The sequence below is a fragment of the Capricornis sumatraensis genome, chromosome 14, assembly GCF_032405125.1.
Source record: "Capricornis sumatraensis isolate serow.1 chromosome 14, serow.2, whole genome shotgun sequence".
Classification (NCBI taxonomy): Eukaryota; Metazoa; Chordata; class Mammalia; order Artiodactyla; family Bovidae; genus Capricornis; species Capricornis sumatraensis.
This window is the reverse complement of record NC_091082.1, coordinates 48,664,551-48,691,127: the sequence shown is the minus strand read 5'-3', so window position 1 is coordinate 48,691,127 and position 26,577 is coordinate 48,664,551. Positions and strand designations below refer to the sequence as shown.

At 42.5% G+C, this 26,577-nt stretch overlaps 1 protein-coding gene across 1 annotated transcript in view; it reads left to right on the top strand.

The window, feature by feature from the left end:
• Positions 1 to 26,577, top strand: part of VPS13D (vacuolar protein sorting 13 homolog D) — a 260,686-nt gene that overhangs the window by 157,520 nt on the left and 76,589 nt on the right. Inside the window, exons 62-63 of the mRNA XM_068986146.1 lie at positions 5,428 to 5,562; positions 6,690 to 6,857. Of these exons, the coding sequence (XP_068842247.1) occupies positions 5,428 to 5,562; positions 6,690 to 6,857 (303 nt within the window). The remainder of the gene's footprint in view (positions 1 to 5,427; positions 5,563 to 6,689; positions 6,858 to 26,577) is intronic.

The window sequence follows — 26,577 nt, the reverse complement described above, 5'->3', positions numbered from 1 at the left end:
TAACTAAATAGATCTTTTAGCAGTTTTATGGTGCTGGGGAGATTAAAAGTGGAGGGATGGAATTGGTTTTCAGTTGAGACTGCTGAAGGACTATACCAAACCTTATAAAGATGGAAACAGACCAAGACTATCTTTATTGTTGTTGTTCAGTTGCTCGGTCGTGTCTTTGCGACCCCATGGACTGCAGCATGCCAGGTTTCCCTGTCCTTCACTATCTTTACAAAGACTGAAAGCCAGCCTTGAAAACACTGGTTGGCTTAACCCCCTTTAACTGCCTTGTTGTTCAGTTGCTAAGTCGTCCCCTGCTCTTTGCAACCTCACGGACTGCAGCACACCAGGCTTCCCTGTTCTTCACTATCTCCTGGAGTTTGCTCAAACTCATGTCCATTGAGTCAGTGATGCTACCTAACCATCTCATCCTTTAACTGCCTGCCGAAGCTAAAGACTCATTTAAAATCTACACGTTTTTATACAAAAAGCATTCAGTCACAAGTTACCAGGCCTACCAAGAGGGAAAACAGACACTAGAAACAGATAAATCAGAAGTTGACATGATTGGACACATGATTTAAAATAATAATTATAAATGTGTTCAAGACACATTGGACAAAATATCATCAAATTAAAAATAGCACTGTATAAGAAGAAAAATGCAGGTGACCCTTAAATAACATGGGTTTGGTCTATGTGGGCCAATAACATACTGACTTTTCCCAATGAATGTAGCACTACATGGTCATGGTTGGTCAAGTCTGTGGTTGCAAAACTGTGGATGTGGAAAGCTGACTGTAAAGCTGTATGAGGCTTTTTGACTGTGTAGGGGATTGGCAGTCTTAACCCCCACATAGTTCAAGGACTAATTGTATGAATATATTATAACCAAATCATATTTATTCCAGGAGTGTAAGTTAATCCATCTGCCAATGCAGATGCAAGAGATGCGAGTTGGATCCCTGGGTTAGGAAGATTCTTTAGAGGAGAAAATGGCAGTCTATTCCAGTATTCTTGCCAGGAGAATCCCATGGACAGAGGAGCCTGGTGGGCTATAGTCCATGGGGTCACCAAGAGTTGGACATGATTGAGCAACTGAGCACATGTGCTCACAAGTTTACATTTACAAATAAATCATGTCATTCACTACAGCAGCAAAATGAAAGAATTAAAAAATGGGCTTATCTCAGTAGTTGCACCAAAATCTTTTGACGGATTTCAACATCCATTTATGAGAAGTCAGCAAGCAAAAAGTAGACAGGAACTGCCTTGATCTGACAATGTGTCTCCATGAGAAATCTACCCCAGATATACTATATACTCAGTGGTGGTCTGTTGAAAGCACAAAGAGATGGCTATTATCCCCACTTCTGCTCACTGTTTTGCTGGACATTCTAGCCAGGAAGATAAATAAATAATAGGTACAAACAGTGGACAGGAAGATGAAAACTTTATTATTTGTAGAGAACATGATTACCTAGAAAATCTAAAAGAATGTACAATTAAGTTATGAGAATGGATAAGTAAATTTAACAAGGTCCCTGAAGAAACTGTATAAAAGTCAATTGTATTTCTAGTCAGCAGCAATTAAAGAGAAAAGGAAAATTTGAAGGATGCTTTTACAACACCATTTAAGAAAACCTCAAATACAATATCATCTATTAACTGTGTAATGAATCACGCCAAAACTGAGTAGTTTGAAACAACGATTTTATTTGTTCTCAAATCTGTGAGTTAGCAATTTGGACTGGACTTAGCTAGGTGCTGTGTTTGCTGGGCTCACCTGTAGTTATTGATGTAACTGCAGTCACCTCCCAGTCAACTGAGACCAAACAGTGTAAGATGACCTTATGACCATGTCAGGCACTTGTTGACTGTCAACAGAACCCCCTTCCACGTGGTCTCTGGTTTTCAAGGAAGCTAGTCTTGGCCTCCTCACATCGTGGAAACATCAAAATGGATGAAGGAGATGCTCCAAGATTTCTTGAGGCCAAAGCTCAGAGATTGCTCAGTGTTACTTAGGTGGCATTTTATTGTTTAAAATAAATTATATGGCCAGTGCAGATTCAGGTGAAGGGGAAATAGACTTCACTAATGGTAGAAGATGCAAAGAATTTGTGGCCATTTTTACTGTACCACTTGATGCCTAGGAATAAATCCAACAGTGTGTACAAGACCACTGCACAGAAAGCAATGAAATATTACTGAGAAAAAATGTTTAAATGAACAGATAAAGGGATGCACCTCGTTAATACACTGGAAGATTGAATATTGTAAAGTTGTCATTTCTCAAACTGATGTATAGATTCGATACAATCATGAAAATTCTAACAATTTTTTTTTTGTGGCGGATTGACAGGCTGATTCTGAAATTTACCTGGAAAGTGTAAAATGTAGCCAAAAATTCTGAAGAAAAAAGAACAGAGTTGAAGAGCTTACTATTAGACTTCAAAATTATTATAAAATTACAGTAATTAAGATAGTGTGGTATTGGCAGAAGACAGGGCAAAATGAGAATCCAGAAACAGACACATGAGTCCAGTCACTTGACTTATGACAAAATTGCACTGTACTACAATAAGGGCAAGGATGACCCTTCAATAAATATTATTAAGATGATAAGATACCTCCCTGAAAAGAATACTTCTTGATCTCTGCTTTCAATGTATATATATATTGTCATGTTCAAGTAGATTGTAGATTTGATATGAAGAGTAAAACAATAAAAATTCTACAAGTAAATATATGCAAATATCTCTATGACCTTAGTGTAGATAATTTCTTAACTACAACATAGAACGTTCCTATCATAAAGGGAAAGATTGTTAAGTTGGATTTTATTAAAACTAACCAAGGTCCATCTAGTCAAGGCTGTGGTTTTTCCAGTGGTCGTGTATGGATGTGAGAGTTGGACTGTGAAGAAGGCTGAGTGCCAAAGAATTGATGCTTTTGAACTGTGGTGTTGGAGAAGACTCTCGAGAGTCCCTTGGACTGCAAGGAGGTCCAACCAGTCCATCCTGAAGGAGATCAGTCCTGGGTGTTCATTGGAAAGACTGATGCTGAAGCTGAAACGCCAATACTTTGGCCACCTGATGGGAAGAGTTGACTCATTGGAAAAGACCCTGATGCTGGGAGGGATTGGGGGCAGGAGGAGAAGGAGACGACAGAGGATGAGATGGCTGGATGGCATCACAGACTCAATGGACGTGAGTTTGAGTGAACTCTGGGAGTTGGTGATGGACAGGGAGGCCTGGCGTGCTGCGATTCATGGGGTCACAAAGAGTCGGACACCACTGAGCGACTGAACTGAACTGAAAAATATTTGCTGTCAAAAAGCACCAGAGAGTGGTAAGACAAGTCATGGAATGGAGAGGATATTTGCAATGCATTCATGAAACAGACTTGTATACAGAATGTATAAGAAAAGCACCTACAAAACTATAAGGAAAAAACAGACAATCTACTGTGCAAATGAGAAAAAGCCTTGAGTAGGCACTTAACAAAAAAGTATATCTACAAGGCTGATGTGTATATTATCAGGTGCTTAATCTCATCCTTGAACAAGAAAATGGAAGTTAAAACCACACAGAGTTAGCATTACACACCCATCAGAACATTTGTTTTTTAAAAAGCTTTCTATACCAAGTGTTGGCGAGGATGTCGCCTAACAGGAAATTTCATAGGCTGCTTCAGGGGAGCCAAACCAGTTCAGCTGCTTTGGAAAACTGTTTGGCAGCATAGGCTAAGGTTGAATATGTATATTCTTTATGACCTAGCAGTTCCACTCCCAGGTAGATATTAAAAAAAAAAAAGATGTGTACAAATGTGCCCCAAAAGACACATCCAAAAATGTTCATAACAGCACTATTCATAAAAAAAAGTTGGAAACAGCACAACTGTTCATCAACAGCAGTGTTTAAATAAATTGTGTTTTATTCATATGTTGGAATACTGCTTAGCACTGACAGTTATATTTAAACTGCAGCTGTGTGCAACAACCTAGTGATTCTCACAGACTTAATGTTGATGTCAGAAACCACATGCAACCAAGTCCATACTGATGATTGCATTTAGGTAAAATTCAAAGCAGGAAAAACTCATCTGTAATGATAGAAGTCAAGACATAGTTGACCTTAGGGAACGAAGGAGTCGTGACAAAGAGTTCACAAGGGGGTGGGTGCTTCCAAGATGGGGATAATAACCACCTTTCTGGTCCAGGTGGCGGTTACTCGGTTGTGTTTTCTGTTCAGTCGCTCAGTCGTGTCTGACACTTTGTGACCCCATGGACTGCGGCACACCAGGCTTCCCTGTCCATCACGAACTCCCGGAGCCTACTCAAACTCATGTCCATTGAGTCAGTGATGCCATCTAACTATCTTGTCCTCTGTTCCTCTTCTCCTCCTGCCTTCAATCTTTACCAGCATTGGGGTCTTTTTAATGAGTCAGCGCTGTGCATCAGGTGGCCAAAGTATTGGAGCTTCAGCTTCAGCATCAGTCCTTCTAATGAATATTCACGATTGATTTCCTTTAGGATTGACTGGTTTGATCTCCTTGCAGTCCACGGGACTCTGAAGAGTCTTCTCCAACACCGCAGCTCAAAAGCATCAATTCTTTGGTGTTCAGCCTTCTTTATGGTCCAGCTCTCACATCTATACATGACTACTGGGAAAACCATAGATTCGACTATACCGACCTTTGTCAGCAAAGTAACATCTCTACTTTTCAATACGCTGTTTGGATTTGTCATAGCTTTTCTTCCGAGGAGCAAGCGTCTTTTACTTTCATGACTGCAGTCATCATCTGCAGTGATTTTGCAGTCGAAGACAATGAAGTCCGTCACTGTGGTTGTATCTACTTGGAGAAAAATTATTGAACTATTCATTTGATGAGTACACCTTTCCATATGAGTGGTATATATCAGTCAAAAAGTAAAACATGGGACTTCCCTGGTGGTCCAGTGGTTGAGAATCTGCCTTCCAGTACAGGGGGACAGGGGTCGATCGTTGGTCGGGAAGCTGGGGTCCCAGATGCCTCATGGCCAAAACACCACAACATCAAATCAATATTGTAGTAAATTCAACGAAGAATTTAAAAATGGTCTACATTAAAAAATCTGGACAAAAAAGAAACAAAGTAAAAGATTACAAACATATAGATCCAAAACAGATCATAAAGAATTATGCTGTGAAGCTAAAGTATTTATTTCTATGTGATAATATGTTACTTTGGATGATACTTGTGTGTGTGTGTGTGTGTGTGTGTGTGTGTGTGTATCTTCCTAATGTTTACCTGGAAAATCCTTATTTATGAATATCATAACCTTGACTCCCATTGGAAAGTTGACATGACTTGTAGCTTTCGTGGAATCCAGAATTACCGTACCGTGGAAGGCCATCGTATAGCTGAAATGTGTTGTTGCCTTTCTTCCCTAACTAGGCCCTGAAAAGCACCTTGGGATTTCCATTGATTCGATTTGAAGATGCTGTGATCAATCTGGATCCATTCACTCGAGTGCATCCCTATGAGACCAAGGACTTCATCATCAATGATATCCTCAAACATTTCCAGGAGGTGAGCTTTCGAGTGGTACTCGGTGGTTGGAGCACGAGCAGAATGCTTCTTTTAGTAGTTTGGGAATTCTGGTTACTAAGACATTACTGCCAACAGCCCAGCTGAACATTTCAGCCCTGACCATTGTGTTGTGGGGTCAGGTCACAGCCCATGAAGTCCACGCACATCATGAAAATACCCAGACCATGCCTCTGACTTACAAGCTGTTAGTCTTGTTTCTTAGGACTAGTCTCAGGACCTTCCACTAGATCAGTCACAACTCTTACCAAGAGTTTAATTGATGCTTTCATGATAACACAAGACTGTGAACTGTTTACCGGGCATGGGCTCACTTTGAACAACCACACCAGTGTTCTTGGAACATATGAGATCCTGCCCTAGAGTTGAACTTTTTTAAAATCAAGTTGGGCATTTTCCATTTTGCATTTATTATCCTGACTGCAAAGAACAAAATGCAAAGCCAACACATACATACTCTTCGGAGACTAGATAGGTCAAGATCATGTCAAACTTATTAGCTATCAGAGGTGAAGTATGTCCTGTTCTTGTTGCTGTCTCTCCCTCTCCCTCCTTCCTTCCTTGACCTCGCTCACTGGTGATGTTTCTACTGCACTGTGAGGAGGATGGGATAGTGGATGTCACTGGACAGTGGAGTCAGCTGTGGAGGTCCAGGAGGTTGGGAGGTGCGGGGTAGGTCTGAGCTTGCCTGTTCTATGCATACCGCCTGCTCCACAGACTCCAAGGGGCTCCACATCCCTCCCTCACTTTCCTTTTAAAATTCTTTCTGCTGCTCGTTGATTCCATATTTATAGAACGATGGAAAGGAGAGTGTGATGTGTGTACTAATAAATACTGGTAGAGTCTTTCCTGTTTCATAGCTTTTTTCTTCTAAATGGCTTTGAAGAGTACATATGAGAGTATTGAGGATAACCTCTGGGATATGTGTATTGGTAGAGGTTTAGGGTAGAGCTTAGGAACGGCAGGAGCTCACAGCTGATGAGAAATAAAGGGCAGTTGGTGGTGGAAATGGAGGACAAGACTGATTTATAACCTTTTTGCTTGGGACACTCAACCTGCAGATATAAAAAGAGGCTGGTCTTTTCTTCTCTCCCTGCTCCATTTGACAGGAACTCCTCAGTCAGGCAGCCCGGATCTTGGGGTCGGTGGACTTCCTTGGCAACCCCATGGGGCTTTTGAATGACGTTTCTGAAGGGGTGACTGGACTGATAAAGTATGGAAATGTTGGGGGCCTTATCAGAAATGTTACCCATGGAGTATCAAATTCTGCTGCCAAGGTAAGGAAAAGGAGGTGTAGTTCCACTGGAATCAGCCTCAAGAGTCCTCTCCATTACTGTAGTTCTTTTATAATGAATAGGTTGTGAAAGTTGCCTGCATGGTCTGGGCTTCACTGCCCGCATGCCCTGTCTTCCCCCTCACCTCCTATAACCAGGCCCTGGCCCACCGAGTGCACCTCTGCACTGCCTGCTTCCTCCTCTCCGTCCCCACTGCCTCTGTCCATGTGTTGGTTGTCTGTTTCCGGGGCCACTGTCATAGCCTCCTGGCCCCGGACTTCACCACAGCTTTCACAGTGCTGCCAGCATGAACTCGGTTCTCATTTTATTTTATTTATGTAAGGATTTTTTGATGTGCACCATTTTTAAAGCCTTTATGGAATTTGTTGCAATATTGCTTCTGTTTTGGATTTTTGACCTCGAGGCATGTGGGATCCTAGCTTCCCAATGAGGATCGAACCCTTGCCCCCTGTGTTGCAAGGTGAAGCCTTAAACACTGGACCATCAGGGACGTCACTGAACTCTCTTTTTAAAACACAGTTTGATTGTGCTTTCTTCTACCTAAAATCTACCAGTTATTCCGCACAGCTCACCAGATAAAATCCAAACTGAGGTACAGCCTTCCAAAGTGAAGCAAGCCTCTAAGTCACCTGCAGGATGGCAACAATGTGATTCTCCTGTGTCTTGTGCTCTAGTTGGCTTTTTTGTGCATTGGCCTCCTGTTTGGTGGCCATTTTGTTATTCCACAGTTTAATTTTGGGCAGAAGCTGACTTTACATCTGAAGCTGGAAAAGGTGAAGGTAGTTGAAGGTGGTGGGGAGGGGGGTTGCCATTTCATAACATACAAAACGCATCTAAAGGCTCTGCTTTCCTCCCCTTCCTGTCCGCTCACTGTAGAGTCCTTTTAGAGACTGTCCTTTTCATGAATGAACAAGCGTTGGGAAAGCACCCGTGCTCCCCACTTGTTTACTGTAGTGCATTGCCATGGCAAAGTCACAGGCCCATTTGTGTCATGACCATGAGGATGGTGGCTTCAGTGTAGAGAGCCTTTCAGCTGCCACATGGGAATTCGTGATGACAAGCAGGGAAGGAGATGGAATTGAACAGCCAACGTTTCTGTATTGTGAAACACTCTTGGTAACAGTGTACGCAAGCTGGGAATTTATTCCTGTTTTCCACACTCTTTCCTAGAGATGATGGTCCTTTAATCAGATCAGTTTCAATACCAGCAGATCTCTTTTTATTGCGCCTCACAGATTGTTTACAGTTGTTTACAAATTGAAGGCTTGTGGCAGGCCTGCATGTCCAGCAAGTCTGTCAACACCATTTTTCCAACAGCATCTGCTCCCTTTGTGTCTCTGTTACATTTGGTAATTCTTGAACTATTTCAGTCTTCTTCATTATGATTATATTTGTTACGGTGATAAGTGATCTTTGATGTTAATTTTGCAAAAAGATTATGATTCGCTGAAGACTTGGATGGTGGTTAGCATTTTTTTAGCAATAAGGTATTTTAAAAATTAAGATAGGTACCTTATATTTTTAGACACAATGCTGTTGTGCACTTGATCAACTGCACTGTAGTATAAACATGACTTTATGTTCATTGGGAAATCAAAAAATCTGTGCAACTCACTTTATTGCAATATTTGCTTTATTGTGGTGGTCCAGATTGAAACCCACAGTCTCTCTGAGGTATGCCTGTGCTGGACTTAGAGTTAAACCAGAACAAAATGTACTGTTTGACTTGTGGTTCAAAACAGGCAGTACTCTTACTTTTAGAGAAAGGGTGGAATGTAGAGAAGCAAGAGACTTTCTAAATCATGGTTTAGAAACATACTCAGGGTCAAAGTCTGAATGAGTCTGCACATTTCTGCCTTGAATCATTGCCTCTGCTGCCCTTGGACCTTCACCCCTGACAGCAGCATAAAAGTGGGACAGGTTCCTCAGGGTTCTCTTAGCTACTGAACTGGTTATAAACATATGCACTTAACATATTTACTTCTGTGGACCTGTAGCTTATATAACTTTGTACATCAGCTATACTTCAAAAAAAATTTAAATGCTTAGTTTAAGGATCTTAATTTTTAAAAACTAATTAACATAGGACAGTGTCTTTGTTTTTATACTTCATTTTTTTATTTTTGTTCCCCTGGGCTTTGTTTTCACTTGAAAAATACAAGACACATCATTTATTTAGAGGTCTTCCTTAACCTGGAATATGCCCTGACCTTCTAGCTTACTGTGAAAATAAAGTGAGGTATGACATTACAAAAATTTTGAAAAACACAGTCTGAACAAGAGAAAGGGGTTTTCATTTTGACTCTTTGGTTTGCATCAGTGTAAAATCTTTAGACTTTGGTCACCAAGAAACCACTGTGCTGTGCTAAGTCGCTTTAGTCATGTCTGACTGTGTGTGACCGTAGCCCATGAGGCTCCTCTGTCATGGGATTCTCCAGGAAATAATACTGGAGTAGGTTGCCATGCCCTCCTCCACAGGATCTTCCCAACCCAGGGACTGAACCCGTTGTCTCTTAATGTCTCTTGCATTGGTAGGCGGGTTCTTTACTACTAGCACCACCTGGGAAACCGTTCCCCTTGAAATGAAAACCAGTGTCTTATAGTCTACAGGGGAGTGGGTCTCAGGCTCGGGGAGTGGGAGAGCCACACTCTGTTGGGCCAGTTTGGCCGTTAGTACCCTCTGGTTACCTTGTGGTTGAGAATGAAGATGTGAGGAATTTGCCCAAACTCTCTACAGGTGAGCCCATGGGTGCATTTCTCCAGAGTTTCTCTGCAACATCCCCCTGGAAAGGGCCAGCCCTTTCTTTAATTCTCTCTCATTCAGGGGCATCTCATTCATCTCCTGGTTCTGTTTCCCCTGGAAAAACTATTTTTGAAGCTTGAGGGTCAGCGTGAGAATATAACGAGCAGAAGGGAAGGCAAAATACTTCTTGCCTCCGTTCTCACCCCTAAGTCCATCCAAAGGCCTGGGTGGCAGTGTGCCTGTGTTTGCTGGATATCGTGCTTTATCTTGTTGTTGGATTTGCATAAGGGTACTTGAGTGGGAGCCCTGCCTACCATAGGGTTGGTGTTGTTCTTCATGTTTTTCTTGCCTTTAGTGAGCTAGTCAGAATGGGCGTCACAGACTGCTACTCAGAGGAATAGCTGTGTAATTTATTTTGATACCCCAAACCCTGGATGTGCTATAGCAATTAGTCCACATTATCTATCATGAGAAAGCAAAGAAACTTAAAATTACCACTTCCTTTTGGAAATGGTAACGTCAAAGACCAGGTCTGTCCGCTGAATGCCCATTCAGGTCATCTGTGATTCTGCATGTATGCAATTTGGCTGCAGATCTCTGTTTTCTTGTAGTTTTGTGGGTTGCAATCAGACCTTTCATGTTGCTTTGGGGGAATGTTTTGTTTGCTTTTCTGTGTATACAAGAAGAGTTTAAGGAAGTGCAAATGACCACAGTAATCAACTGTTGGCCTGTGGGAAGTATTCCTTTAAAGAGTGCCTGAGTTCCAGTGATTAAAGAACGGGGTCAGACAAGGCAGAACTGCACCTCACCAAGCCCCCTCCCACCAGCCCCTCTTGGCTGCAAAGTCCAAAGGGCTTGATTTAGTAGGCTTTGGATGGAGTGGAATAGCCCCATAAACCTCTTAAAATTAATTATAAATAGTGTGTGTGTGTGTGTGTATTTTCCTGGAACAAAGATCTGAAGTTTTTATTGGATTGTCAGAGAGCTTCATGCCTCTTGAGATCATAAGTCACTATTGCTGACATAGAGTTGAACACTGAAGGCACCTAGTAGTCAGAAAACCTGGGTTCTGCCCATTCCTGCCTTTAAATAACCTTTCTCTCTGTCTGTCTCAAGAGATTTTAGTTTTTTGTTTTTGTTTTGTTTAACCTGTAAGAAGGTGTTGGTACTTTCCCTTGTCCCCACTGACCTGAGGAGCAAAGGAGATGAAGAGGTAACAACCCTCTCCATCAAGTTGAAAGGAAAATCATTCTGTCATAAGAAGACAATAGATCTGCAGGTCTTAGTTGTCTGCGGGTAGATATGAATTCTTCACAGAACATTTTTAATTTCCTCTATTATGTCCACTTCTGGAATTTCTCATTATATTTTAAACTGTTGTTTACCTTATTTACTGTTAGCATCAAGGAGCTACAGCTAGGAGGTAATCTCTGCCTTTTATTCCCTTTATTTCTCTTAGCCTCTTCTTCTGGTCTCCCAACCCTCAGAAATCACCTGTGGATTCCAGATCAAAGGTGATATGATTTAGGGTTAGCCACCAAGCTGTGAGCATCTGTCCATGATCCCTTTGCCTGGATCTTGGCCAAAGAACCCACACCCTTTGAATAGAATCCCAGAGATCTGATCCTGTTCCTAAGGCCATGACAAGATGGTTGCTCCTGGTATCCTTTCTAGGAATATAATCTATTTAAGAAAAGCACCGCATTTCAGATTCTAAAACCTTGTCAGAGGAGCAGGTTTCTCTCTGCAACATGAATGAAAAAAGCATACTTTTTCCATATTGGGTGTCATTTGAATATAAGACACTCTAACCTCTCTGAAACCCAGAGAATTCATGGCAGGGGGACAGCCATTGAACAAATTTCCTCTCTTAGGCTCTCATTCCCTTCTCTCTGTAATTATTTTGTGATTATTTTATTACTTATAGGAAAATTGCATAGTTATTCTTAAAAAAATTTTTTTAAGTTCTTTGTAAACTAAGAAAGTCTCAGATGTTAACAGTAGAACAAATGATTCCATTCTCTTTTCTGCCCCTGTAGAAATTCAGTGTTTTCTCTGCACAGCTGTCATCTGGTCTTCCTAAGGGAAGAAAGCCAATAGCATAATTTCTTCCAGCAAAGGAATGGAGTACTTTTGATCATCATCATCTGCTCTGTCCCACTTTCCATCCCTCTCTCTGTGTACTCATCAGGCAATATAAGATGCTCTTCATCTTGGGTACTTTTCTGATCCCAGTAATGTTTTGACTCTACACTCATGAATGCAAATATTTTAATAATTTTCTCTGTAAAAAAATTAATTTATACACTTTTAATTGGAGGATAATTTCTTTACGATTTTGTGTTGGTTTCTGTCATACATCAACATGAATCAGCCATAGGCATACATATGTCCCCTCCCTCTTGAACCTCCCTCCCACCTCCCACCGCATCCCACCCCCTAGGTTGTCACAGAGCACTGCGTTGAGCTCCCTGTGTCATGCAGCAACTTCCAATGACTATCTGTTTTACATAGGGTGATGTATATGTTTCAATGCAACTGTCTCAGTTTGTTCCACCCTCTGCTTCCCCCACTGTGCACACAGTCTGTTCTCTATGCCTGCATCTCTATTGCTACCCTGCAGATAGGTTCATCAGTACCATCTTTCTAGACTCCATATATATGCGTTAATATAGAATATTTGTTTCTCTCTCTCTTACTTCTTGTTCAGTCGCTAGTCTTTGTGACCCCATGGACTATAGTACACCAGGCTTCCCTGTCCTTCACTGTCTCTCAGAGTTTGCTCAATTCATGTACATTGCGTCAGTGGTGCTATATAACCATCTCATCCTCTACTGCCCGCTTCTGGCCCTCAATCTTTCCCAGCATCAGGGTCTTTTCCAATGAGTCAGCTTTTTGCATCAGTTGCCCAGAGTATTGGAACTTCAGCATCAGTCCTTCCAATGAATATTCAGGGTTGATTTGCCTTAGGATGGACTGCTTTGGTCTCTTTTCTGTCCAAGAGACTCTCGAGAGTCTTCTCTGGCACCACAATTCAAAACATCCATTCTTCAGCAGTCAGCCTTCTTATGGTCCAGCTGTCACATTTGTCCATGACTACTGGAAAAACCATAGCTTTGACTACATGGACCTGTCAGCAAAGTGATGTCTTTGCTTTTTGATACACTGTCTAGGTTTGTCATAGCTTTCCTTTCAAGGAGCAAGAGTCTTTTAATTTCATGGCTGCAGTCACTGTTCACTGTGATTTTGGAGCCTAAGAAGAAAAAATCTGTCACTGCTTCTACTTTTTCCCCTTCTATTTGCCATGAAGTGATGGGACTGGGTGCCACAGTCTTAGTTTTTTGAATGTTGGGTTTTAAACCAGCTTTTCCACTCTCCTCTTTCACTCTCATCATTAGTTCTTCTTCAGTTAGTTCTTCACTTTCGGCCATTACAGTGGTGTCATCTGCGTATCGGAGGTTGTTGATATTTATTCTGGCAGTTTTGATTCCAGCTTGTGATTCATCCAGCCCTGCATTTCACATGATGTACTCTGCATGTACTTTCTGACTTATTTCACTCCATAATAGGCTCTAGGTTCATCTACCTCATTAGAACTCACTCAAATGCATTCCTGTTTATGGCTGAGTAATATTCCATTGTATATATGTAACACAACTTCTTTATCCATTCATCTGTCAATGGACATCTAAGTTGCTTGCATCTCCTTGTTTTGGTAAATAGTGCTGCAGTAAACAATGGGGTACGTGTGTCTTTTTCAGTTATAGTTTTTGCCTGTTTTTGACTAAGAGTTTTTTTATCAAAGTCAGTTGTTGTTCATGGAATTTAAATTTTTGTTCTGTATTCACTAAAGGTTAGTTTTACTCATAACTTTTACAGTTGTGTGATGGGTTTATTTCTCTCTTTGACTTTGGAGCATTTAATTTTTACCAAGCTCAGACTTCCCAGTTCAAATTCTACAGATCTAAATTTTTGTCAAGGAGATATGAATTTTCTGTTAGTTTTAGTTAATAACATCTTATTCTATATAGCTTTAGCCATTGTTTTATTGTTTTAAATCAGTTTTGTTTGTTGTGAATTGGATAAAGACCTAATAGTTTTATATGTTTCTTGGTACAGGCAGCATTAGTAGGAAAAAGATGCAGGAAAAGGGTTGAAACTCCCTGTCTTTTTATGGAGAACATACTCACTTATAAACATTAATTGAACATCTTCTCTTTGTCAGGCCTTCTTCTAGGCTCCTTACATACATTGTCTTATATATGTTAAGCTCTATTCTTCAAATCAGGAAACTGAGACTTAAAGAGACTTTTTCAAGGTTGTGCAACTAGAAATGACAGGAATGATATGAAACCAAGTCCAGCTAATTCTAAAGACCTTGTTTTTTCCCCTGTATGTTGTTTCTCCTTTGTGTGTATGAGGCTTTCTTCCAGGCACTAGAGAGAACATGGAAAATGAATTACTGTTAGTTTTCCACCAGAAGCTCATTATTTGACATCACTTGGTTAGCTTGTAAGATGACTGGTGTCACATCACCTCTGTCATAAAGCAGGCTCTCAGGAAATGGTGCTGGTTGTGGCCTTTCTTGGGGCTGCCCTGATGGCTCAGTGGTAAAGAACCTGCCTGCCAGTGCAGGAGATGCAAGTTTGATTCCTGGGTTGGGAATATCCCCTGGAGGAGGAAATGGCAGCTGATTCTAGTATTCTTGCCTGGGAAACAGCAGTGATCCAGTGGAAACCGGTTCGTGTCCCTGCACCCAGAGATTCTCAGCCAGCCTCTGCCACTAGCCAGCCTTCTATCATACATACTGTGACCTGATTGAGGGCAGAGAGGTCCATCTGCCTTTTGTTTAAGATAAACAGCATTTGTTTGTATTTGTTTTGTAGGCAGTCTATTTATAAGGCTCAACTGAGACTAAGCCACTGTTTATTCAAGGCAAAAGTTTTATCTTTGCACAAAAGAATGTACTGGAGTGCCTGCCTGCGTGGATTCTGAAGGGGAAAAGACAATTTATGACTTGTATCTGTTTTTGTCATTATGTATGACTGCTCCATTTTATAGTTGAGCTGATTATCCCCATAATAGCTTTTCCATGTACCTATAAGCAAGGAAGAGGTGAATGCCTTCTTATAAGCATTGGGGCTTTCGTGTGTTTAAGTTGGCATAAAACTTTAGGTTAAATGAAATTCACTTCAGACAGTGATCTATCCCTTTGAGAATGTAGAGTTTTCTATTTTCAAAACGACTTTGATCCGAAATAAGTCACCCAAGGGATTTCTTTTCCAGCCAAGAGGAGGTGCCTTGAAGTTGTTGTATGTAGAGAAATGACTCAAATTCTTGGCAACAGAGCTTTTGTTTTATTTTCCTCTGATAACCTTGAATACTAAAATGATTCCCTTAGTCTGAGCTCTTTTTGGTTAGAGGCAAATAATTTTAGATGCTGAATGACCCAGCAGTGACCTATCCTAACTTGGTCAAACCTCAAATATTTGTGGGAATTGGAAGTGTGTTGGGCGGGGATGGGCAGGTCTGGTGGAGGCATGAGAATCCCATGAGTGGCCAGAATTCCTAGGCCATCCCCACCTGCCCCATTGAGCACCCTTGCTCCTGAAGGAGCCTGGTGAGTGGGGCTTAGCCTTCCTCTCGGTCCACCCTCATCAAGCAGCTCGGCCGGAAGCAGGAGGGAGTGACACCACCACCGATGCTCTGTTTTTCAAACAGGAAGATTGGAAGAGTTTAAAACTTGTCTTCATTTCTTGGTCGTAGTTCAGTTAAGAGTCAGGTCGTTAGTTATCTTCTTAGACCAAACATCTCATGTTTCAGAGGAATTCACTCTGTCTTCCAACACTGTAGTCTATGGTGGTGGAAAAGTCTGCTCAGTTGCTAAATTGAAAAGAGAGGAAATATTTGTGGCCCCCAAAGAGTAGTGGCTTTCTACCCTCGTGTAAACATGGTGAGTAAAAGAATAATATGTTCAGGCTTTTCTTAGGTTGACCGGTTACCCCCAGAGAGGTGGTAATTCATCTCTTTTCTGTATTTCAATCAGTATTTGGCCCCTCTTGAAAAATTGTGACAAACTGAAGATGAAACAAACTATAACGCCTTTTTTTTTTTTTATAAACACATGACCATAGAACAAATCAAATTCTAATTCTTGGCAGTAAAAATCTGAACACTCACTCCGTTTGGAAGTTCCCTTCGGTTTTCTTTCCCTCTTTCTCCCTTGTAATTGTTATGTCTCTCTCCATTTTTGAAGAAAAGCTAAATCAAAGTGTTTTCTTAGGAGAAAGAGAGGATACTTTGGAATGCCATCCTTAAGTGTCAGAAAAGGATGTGGATAATGGAGCCATCATTTATTGGGTGGCTCCAGTATGTCAGGTAAGGAGGGGCTAGGAGCTTTGCAGATGCTATCTCATTTAATTTTCACATGTACCCTCTAAGAAGGCAGGGTTATCTCTGCTTTACAGATAAGAAAAAGTAAGGTAAAGTCAGTTACCTTAATTAAAGTTTAATAATTAAGGAGCCATAAGTTTTAGGAAAAAGTGATTTGGGAGTCCGTATATTTTTTCTCCACATAATGCAGCTTCTCAGATATAACCCTCTACCAAACCCGACCATCGTAGAAGCTAAAACACCAGCAGTCGAAACAGCATTTTAAAGTAAAGCTCAAACAATTCTCCATTCATTCTCAACTTTTCCCCTCTGTGTTGGACTTTGAGATTTTTCAACTGTGATTTCCAGGCTTTCTGAATTAATTGAGGAATCCCTATTCTCGAGTAAAAGGATTGAAATGGGACAAAAAGATTGAAAGAGTTTTCTGTACCCAAACAGAAAATGACTTAAAAGCATTTGCGGAAGCTGACTTTTACTGTCTGGCACACTCGATGTGCTTCATTTAAGATTTATTCAGATTTAGATAATTCATTTTACACACATAGGCCTTTCCTCTGAATTGCTACGGGAGCAGACCTTTAGGCCACCTCAGCGTGTGCTCCAATAGCCAGTTTCCTTTAAATGTACATGTGTAATTGTACTTTTGTTAAGCCATTGACTGAACTTTACTACTGTAAGTATTTGTAAACAAGTAGGATGTCACTTTAAGATATTTTCAGCATAGAGGTCATGAAAATAGGGAGATTTGTGCTTTCCCACTATCAATTGAGGGCTTCCCTAGCAGCTCAGTGGTAAAGAATCTGCCTGTCAATGCAGGAGACACAGGTTTGATCCCTGGGTTGGGAAGATTCCTTAGAGGAGGAAATGGCAATCCACTCCAGTTTTCTTGGCTGAGCAAAGCCCATGAACAGAGGAGCCTGGGGGGCTATACAGTCCATGGGTCACAAAAGAGTCGGACACAACTTAGCGACTAAACAACAACTATCAACTGAAGGCGGAAAATAAACTCACTCTCTCCAACAGTCCTTTTCTTTCTTTGCTCACTTCCCTTTACTCCAGAGTACAGCTTTTCACGTTTTGTAGAGGTGTTTATGTCTCAATTCTGCTGGCACATTGGCTTTCAGATGCTTAGTGATAAACCATTGCTGCAGTTTAGAAGCCGATGGAGAATACTGGGGGTGGTATGTTGTCCTGAGAGTTTTTATGGTTGGCTAGTTCTATTGACCTGATCTGAGCTTTGCTTCTTGAGGGAAAGGAGAGAAGTAAGATTACTTACTGGAATAATAATAATACCACATTGTATTTTTCATGATTTTTAATTGTTGATGAAGGATGTATAGATACCTTATCCCATCTCTGGGCTTCCCTGGTGGCTCAGATGGTAAAGAATCACCTGCAATGCTGGAGACCTGGGTTTGATCCCTGGGTTGGGAAGATCCCCTGGAGGAAGGCATGGCAACCCACTCCAGTATTCTTGCCTAGAGAATCCACATAGACAGAGGAGCCTGGCAGGCTACAGTCTGCAAAGAGTTGGACACAACTGAGCAATTAAGCACAGCACAGCACATCCCATCCCTGAGCCTGAAAGCAAGCAGGTGATGTTTTCCTTACCACTTCCACCACAGCCTCTACCACCACCACCACCACCATGAAGAAACTGAGACTCAGGAAAAGAAAATGGCTTTCCCAAGACGGCCAGAAAGAAAGTGGTAGAGCTCTGGGTTTCTTCCCTGATCTCTGACTTCTAGAACATTGCTGGGCAGTTATTTCTGCAATCTTACCAGACACCGTAGCAACCAATATCTCCTTTTGAGACTTGGGTGTTCAGTCATTGGTGTTGTTGAGCGTTGGTAGAATGCCTCCCCTGCAGAAAGGGTTTCAGATGAGGGGAGGGAAATGTATCTTTCCCTAAAGAGGCTTGTTGACTCATTCATTAACCATGTGCCATGTGTGTGAAATATGTGGGAGCTCACAAACAGAAAGTGTGATGAGAGCAGTTCTTTAGAGCACAGTGTTTTGTGGAGCGGAGACAGTAGAGGGAAAATTTTCAGCTTCTGTCAGGAACAGAAATTACATCATGAAGTAGTTTCTGCATTGTTGGAGGTGAGTGGAGATAAGAGAGACCATGAAGACGACATGATGGCACTTCCAGAAGGGGAGAGAGTCTGGCTGTGCCTTGGCTTTGCTCAGAACCAAATGACCATGTGTTCAGGCCCAACTCTTCAGGGAGGCTCAACATGCCCTCCAGTGGCAGCTCGGAGGCCCAGGTGGTCAGTAAAGAGGAGCAGAGACACGCTGCATGTAGGTCACAGGCAGATGGCAGTGACGGCCTCTCGTTTCTTTTCTGTTAAATGCCAGCAGGGAAGCCCTTCTGTTCGATTTGTAAGAACAAGGACATTTCCAGTTAGGCATGTGAGGAAGATGGAGATAAGGTCTGAAACTCAGAGCCAGCGGGGGAAGTCACGTAATGTGAAGAGAAAGCTGGTCCCTCGGGTCGTTTTCTGTTCTCCCACTCCTGCGCGTGCACTCCTCATCTTTGCACTGTTGTTCATGACTCTTCTTCTGTGTGGAATGCCCTTCTCCCCAGTCTCTGGCCAAATGGTTCTGAGTGTGTAAGGTCCCGTCCAGATGCCCTGTAAGGTCCTCTCTGCCCTGAATTCCCAGGGCACTTTGTGCTTCCATGAAGGCAATGGGTGTATTTTTTCTTGGAAAAAACTAACGATTTGTGCACGTCTCAAACATCCATTTAACGTTTATCATTGTCAATTAGGTGCTCGGTCCTGTGGCAAATACTTAGGAAAGTAAGATTAATTTTTTTTTTTTTTTAATGGATATGAAGCAGGTAAGGCAGATAAGAAGTCAGTAAGCATAATACAGAGGGAATAGGTTTTGCAGCTGGGATCCAGGCAAAACACTGGCAGTTTTGTGAGATAAGTGCTCTGGAGGTGAAGGGAAAAGAACGCTTTATTCTGAACCTCAAGGATGAGATTGGCTTGAGATGAAGTGTTTGACGCAGTTGCATGTTTATTCATTTGCCTCCCGCAACAGACGTAAAGCTCCCAGAAGGCAAAGGTCTTACTGTCGTCAACTGTTGCCAGTATCCCTGAGACTAGCCTTAAATATTTATCATAAGAGGGTTGAGGTGATCCCGGTGGTAACCATGTGGGCTCTCCTTTATCTGGCATGGCATTTTCACATGGTGTACTTTCAACAAATGAACTTCTCTGGTGGCTCAGCAATAAAGAATCCACCTGCCAGTGCAGGAGATGCAGGTTCTATCCCTGGTCCAGGAAGATCCCCTGGAAAAGGAAATGGCAACCCACTCCAGTATTCTTGCCCGGCAAATTCCATGGACAGAGGAGCCTGAAGGGCTACAGTCCATGGACTCACAAAAGAGTCGAACACATCTTAGTGACTAAACAACAACACTTGCAACAAATAGTTATGAAAATAAGTGAAACACCTGCTGGATTTTTAAATACCTAACTATTTTATGCTTTTCATGTGGAGTAAACAGAAACTTTGGAAACGTTTGTATATGACTTTCCTCTCAAACATGTCTGTAAGCTAACTGAGATGCCTGGTGATGCTCTATGTATAGAAATATAGGTAGAAAAAGGCTGCTGACTTTCAGGATCCTGTTTCTTCTCCATTCCCCATCACTCAGGCCTGGGATACAACCTGGATGGAAGGAGGCCAGGCTTGTGTTATTGGATCAGGCCCAGTCTCCACAAGGTAGCAGGAAGCCTTGGAAAACTGTTACTGGGGAAGAAGGGAAACCCCAGTTCCTCTTAATCTAATGAATTAAAATATTTATGGAAATATCTGTTTGCTTTATTAGAGGAAAATGTTTAAACATTTCCTACGAGATCTTGAATTTATATAACAACACATTGGTTTGGAAACGATGGTTTTCAGTATTTTCACTGAAATGAAAATTCAGCAGAGAATGCTTCCCAAAACAGCCCACTGTTTCAACTTTGGTGCCTTTGTCGTGTTTCAAAGCAGGATATTTTGGCCAGCTGGGGTATTTTCTCTTTATCAGTAACTTGGAAATTGGCATGGATGATGTCAAAGTTAGTTATAAAAAGGCTCCTGACTTTCAGGATCCTGTTACTAATAGCTCCTGGTAGTTTTATAGAAATGTAACCTTTGTAGCATACTCCTGTTATTGTTTGATTTTCGCAAACATAGTGTAAAAAAAATAAGTAGTATTATTGCCACGTGAGTCACAGCAAGGGTAGTTAACTCCTAGGGCTCAGCAGGGAGCTTGTGGAAGAGGACAGGACTCCGAGCTCCTCTGTGGCCCCAGGCTCTTTCCCATAGACCACTTTGCTGCTCTAGAAAGCACCCTTTCCCTCTCATGAATTAAAGCGCTTTCATGTCAGTGAGAAAAACTTAACCTTGCAATATCCCTAGGGGGCCAACGGGGCAGGTGATGGGAAATTCAGCCACACAGGTTGAATGATTTTGCTAGAATCATACAATCAGCTTTGGCACCAGTAGCTGATGCTCAGGCCTCACGGCGCCAAACTCACTGCTTTTCCCAGCAGAATAAGTCTCCTGAGCAGAGGGCCAGAGGAGCTTTCTGACATGGGGAAAGTGAAAATGAAGTGTCCGAATCTTTGCGACCCGTGGACTGTAGCCCACCAAGCTCCTCCGTCCATGGGATTCTCCAGGCAAGAATACTGGAGTGGGTTGCCATTTCCTTCTCCAGACATGGGGAAAGTCTGTGGGAAAGTCTTACTTCCAAGAGAGGGCCTCACTGTGCTGTCTGGGTTGTGTGAATGGTTGGTTCTAAAATCTCAGATGGACAAGCAAATCTCTAGTCACAGAATCACTGAGAAACAAAGCAAAAGGGGCAAAGCCAGGTAGATTTTTTTCAGCCTGATTCCAAAAATGCTTCCTACCTCTTTGGAATTTGTGTCCATTATTGTTAGCAAGGAGCCTGGTGTGCTACAATCCAAGGAGTTGCAAAAAGTCAGACATGACTTAGCGACGGAACAACAACAATTGTTAGCAAGGAGAGTTTTGTAGGATTGCTATAGGGTGGCTGTTTAGAAATCAACTGCCAAGACAAATAGAGGTGCCTCAGTGGATGTTATATATAGTGAGAGAAAAATTCTTAGGACTGAACACAATGAATTTGCCATTTGTTTCTCTTTAAAAGTTAAAACACAACAATGAAAATGTCTAACCTCAGTTTTTTGTTTTTTTTAATTGAATTCTTTAAGAAGCCTCGTTTGAGTAACAGTTCATGTGTTAACAACTCTAGCCACTCCTTTTCCATCGAAGCCCAGCTGCTATTCTTCTTAAGAGAGATGTCAAATCGAAAAATCCTCACACTCTTCCCAGATCAACGTGGCAAAGCTGGCTTTTCCTGGGTTTGGACCCTCCACACACCCTCTGATACCCTTGTAGAAAGCCTGAGGACACAGATCTGGGAAGGGATGTGACAATCAGCTTGCCCTCTCAGATTACAGCGGGAGTAATCTGGAGTAGTCTGTGAGGCCCTCTCAGCTAACTAGCTTCAGGGCTAGCTCTAACACTCTGGCCACCAGGCTACAAGTCTGGCCTTGTCTCCGAGACAGGGTAGGCAGCTGTGGGTATCTGCTTCTTGTCCTTCTGAGAACGAGTAGTAGTGGGGTGTCCTTTTCTCAGCGTCCTTTATGTTGATTTCATCTCTTTGTACGTCTTTCTGCACACTGGACTGAGCTCCTTGAATTCAGGGGACTAAGTCATAGTCACCTTGGTATTTTTAAACCCAAGCACTGTGCCTGGTATGAAGAAAGCCCCTGAGGGCTTGTTGAGCTGAAGGATCTGTTTTGTGTAAAGGTCACCTCACCTGAATTGGGGGGAAGGGTGGCCTCTTTGAACACCTCACTTTACTGGTCCTTCATGTGTCTCATCCAGCGAGTAAACCCCTGCAAAACTGTATCTCATCTGAAGATGAAACAAGACCTGCCCCTCCAAAAGAAAACCCAAATAGGGGAATCCCTCTGTAACTAGATTGAGAGAGCAACTATTGAGATGAGATAGAGATAAAACTTTGATAGACACATTGTCTTTGGTTAATGCCAAAATTAACATAACTTTGTTGGTTAAAATGAATTTTTTAAAGTTTCCCGTATGTTTATCTGCATGTTAGTAATTATGATTGTTGTCATTGGGTTTCCTCTAAAGTTGTATGTAAGTTAAGAGAAAAAAATAAAAGAAAAACGGGGGAACCCTCCAGTACTGGGTCTTAACCTAGGGAAGGCTGCCTGTCAAGTGAGCCCTACAGATGCCTGGTTCCCTGGCTCCTGGCCATCAGGCCCAGAAGAACTTGATGTCAGGACGCTCTAGTGTGAATTTGTGCCTCTTCTTATTGATCTTCCAGAAAGGCTCTAACTGTGGAGCCTCTGGCTGCTGTTGGTGCAATGGCTTGCAGGCTGGCCTTGGTGGGTGACCAAGTTTGCCTGGCCGGCCCCCCTGCCCTCTCCTGTGCGTCTGAGTGGGGTGCGGGCTAGAGGACAGGCCTGCCTGGTGCGGGCTGGCTCCGTCCTTTCTAGAATAAGTGCCTGGAACCTTCGCTCTGTGCTTTTTTACTTTAATCTGGGACACTTTAACAAGACAGCCGACCAAATGGTGCCTGAGTTCTGACCCCTTGGCCAGGCTGGATGAAACCATTCTCTTTCTGTTTCCAGATGTTCACTCAGGTCCAAGCCCTCAGTCACACAGTGCAGCCCCTCCATTCGCCCATCGGAGCTGGAGCGAGATCGCAAAGAGTTAACACTTGTGCTTTTTCGGAAAGTTATCTGTGAAGAGTATTAGTTGTTTAATAAAGCGTGCCTGCCCTCCGGATGAACCCGCCAGTGACTCTGCAGCTGGGGTCATTCCAAGTTCACGCGGTGGACTTTTGACTGCCTTCTGTGTCTGTGAAAACAGTCGGCAGCTCCTGCGGGGATCATTCATTCAGGCCTGTAACACAAAACTATTGCCAATGGGCACCTGCTGGGGCGGCTTCCCAGGAGGCCTGGGAGGGAAGATACCAGACTCTTCAGGCTTCTGAGGAGATAAGAGCTGTGGGGGCTCCCAGGGAGCCTGCTAATCGGGCTGCGCTCAGACCCCACTGCCCGGCCCGCAGGCTGGTGTCAGGATGTATTAGGGAGCCCTGGTCCGATAGGATGTGAGCTAATTAAAGGCCTTCTACAAAGAGGAGGGGAGAGGGAGAGTGTGTGAAGAGGAGGAGGAGTAAAGGAGGAGGCTTGGAGCACATTCCCCAGATTTCTAGCACATTCTTTATTCCCTTCTTTTGTCCCTCAGAACAGAAGAAAACAAAACTGGAGAGTCTGGACATTTGGTTACTTCTAATCTTAAATTGTCATTCGTTCTACCTGATCTTGTTTTGGTTTTAGTTGTTGTTTCTGTGGAATGACATGTGCCATCAAATATATTTTGCCATATTTTCCCTGGAGACGTTCGGCCCTTGAAATATTCTAGGTGGTTAGCTTGAATTTTGCCCCTTGCCCTGAGCTGATTCCTCTGGGCAGTAAGTACCTATTGTGACATATCCTAGGTTTTTTCCACTTTCCCTTGTCAAATCCACTTGCCAACTGTAGGGGGTACTGTTGGGAGAGTTATATAAATTAATACACAGTAAATGCTCTGATTGAATTTTAGTTGGTGAGATGGTGGTGATGTAGTGTTATGGTTTACATTGTCAGAGCAAACATCATCTCAAAAAATACTAGCATAGTTGTCAAAAATTATGTATTTTAGAGTCATATTATGTATGGACTCAATTATGTATTAGAGTACATAATTATCTAGTCATAATTATGTGCTAGGATAGTAATTCATTTTATACTCACACTCGCCTCAGAAAAAAAAGTCACCTCAAAATGTTTGATTTACTTGCACTTTTATTTATTTAGCCTATGTATCCCTCCTCCCTCCAGCAAACAGTTAAACTAATTTTATTCAAGTATGGTTGATTTTACAGTGTTGTGTTAGTTTTAGTCTCAGGTATACAACAAGGTGATTCAGTTACATATATTCTTTTTCATATTCTTTTCCATTATAAACTAACTTATTTATCCACCGGAGGGTACCTTCAAGTCTGTGTTATTTTCTTAATCGGCCTGGTAATGATACATTTCTTGAAAGCACTTTTGTTCACACACAAACCCAAGCTTTTATTCTGTCACTTCTGATACATTTCACATAACTTGACTGTGTGCAAAGAAACATTTAGATTAAGTTTGTACTACATGGTAACAATCCGAGGAAATTCCAATCAAAAGCCAGCAACCTGTTTCCTTCATTCTGGGCCGTTGGCGTATCTGCTTTGTCTGTATTCCGATAAGCAGTAACCACAATGTTAATTTTGTATTTCCTTGCCTTTTGTCTCATGTAATGTGTTCTCAAAGCTGACCAGGGGCTTGTTCACTGTCATGTGATTAGTGAAATAGTGGGATAATGAGCTTGATTGTGTGGACTATGTTAGTGTATTATGTATAAGTGCTTTTTTGTTTGCTTTTAAACGATGAATAGATTTATTTAAACAATAGTACATACCATTATCATCTGGAAACTTAAATTGTGTCGTCGCTAAATTGTGTCCAACTCTTTTTGTGACCCCCATGGACTGTAGCCCACCAGGCTCCTCTGTCCATGGGATTTCCCAGGCAAGAATAGTGGAGTGGGTTGCCGTTTCCTTCTCCAGGGGATTTGCCCGACCCAGGGATGGAACCCATGTCTCCTGCATTGGCAGGCACATTCTTTACCACTGAACCACCAGGGAAGCACTTTAGAAGTGCTACTAGCTCATATTAACCGACTGCTTCACTGAATACCAGGTACTGTTGTAAGTCTTCACACGAATGGACTTGTTTAATCCTCACAATGAACCTGTGAAATGCTGGTCCCCACTGAAACAAGAGGACACTGAGGCTCAGAGAAATTAAGTAACTGGCCCAAGGCTATGCAGAGAGCTGGACTGGGACCCAGGTTCTCTGACTCAGAGCCTACACTCCTGGCCCTGCCCAGTCCAAAAGTCACACCTGTCTGGTGGACTTCATTCACGGACACGTCTGCAGTGTCAGATCTGTAGGAATTAACCATGTAGGGCTGCATTCTCAAGGAGGTGCCAAGAACCTGAGTCACCGCTTAAAGTCCTTCCCTGTAGTACCCTCTGTCATACGATTAGCTCTTTGGTAGGTGCTACACCATCCAAGCCAAAGTGTGTGACTGAGAATAAGGAAATGCTCTAACCCTGTCCGAGATACTTAGTGAAGGCATTTCAACTTCAGTCTAGCTCCACACCCAGAGCTGACTAAATAGATTTATGTTCAAAAAGCATAACCTCCTGTTAACGAATCTGTTATTTATTGTGTCTACACAGTAAGTTCACAGTGTCTTTGAACAGCTTAAAAGTGCAAGGATGTGTGTGAGGCACAGAGGAAACAAACGTGTCCCCCCTGCCCCACCACCACCCCGGGTCACAGTCCAGCACAGGAGAGTAGAGGAGGAATTGTGTGCCTGCAGGCGTTCAGGTGCCAGGACAGAAGTCTGGGCGGGGGTGGTGGGGCACCGACAGGGCAGGGAAGCTGCGCTGTGCTGAATCTTGAAGTCAAGGAGATACTGGCCACGTGGACAGGAGGTGGCAGGCACAGGAGAACATGGGGGGCAGCCCGGTCAGGAGGGATCCAGGAACGCCAAGCAGCTGTGCCAGTCCCAGGGCGGCGGGCCCCTGGGACCTGAGAGTGTGTGCTTCGTCGGCCTCTATTCCAGGAAGGATGCCCTGCCATTTTACTCCTTCTCTTTTCCCTCCTCTCCTCTTGCTGATTACAGATGAATTTAAAGGGGAAGAGACCTAACTGAATTTTTCACTCTTTAAGCCTAGTGTTGTTGTCATGATATGACTATAATTTGCATGCACAAAACATTAGCTATTAACTTTTTGCAAGTATTTTTATATGTGTAAATAGAATCTTTATGCCTTTGGCGGTGGGGGGCGGGGGGGGGCAAGAACAAAATCAACAGTCCTCACCCCTTCCAGAAAAAAACAAAAAATGTTACTTGTTTTTTATATACTTCGAGCTAAAACCAAATCATGGCCCGTTCACAGCAGGTAAATTGCAAATCCAGCCAAAGCTGTTCTTTCTGGCCCAACTGACTCTGTCTAGGGCTAAGTCATGGACTGCCTCTGGCATTTTCTGTTACCCTAATATCTCCATCTAGATGTAGCAGAAAATCAGCCTCCCCAAAACCCAAACAACTCAGGGTCCTTGTTAAAGGAAAAGGAGGCATTTAGGCCTCACTTAAAACAAGTGGGCTAGAAAGGCAGGGAGGCAGTGGGCTTGTTTTTAAACTGTGTTTTGGGAAATTAACTTCTCTGACCCCATTTGATCAGTCCATTAAACTGCTTCACCATTTTTTTTTTTTTTTGAAAAAGCTAAACAGGCATGACCTTAATTTGTGAGGCGAGAGCACATTATACACAGGAGTGTGTACCCTCAACTTTCCGCTGCCTCCATCTGCTCCAGTCAGTAGGCCTCGCTCTGGAAATCCCTCCTCTTCTGC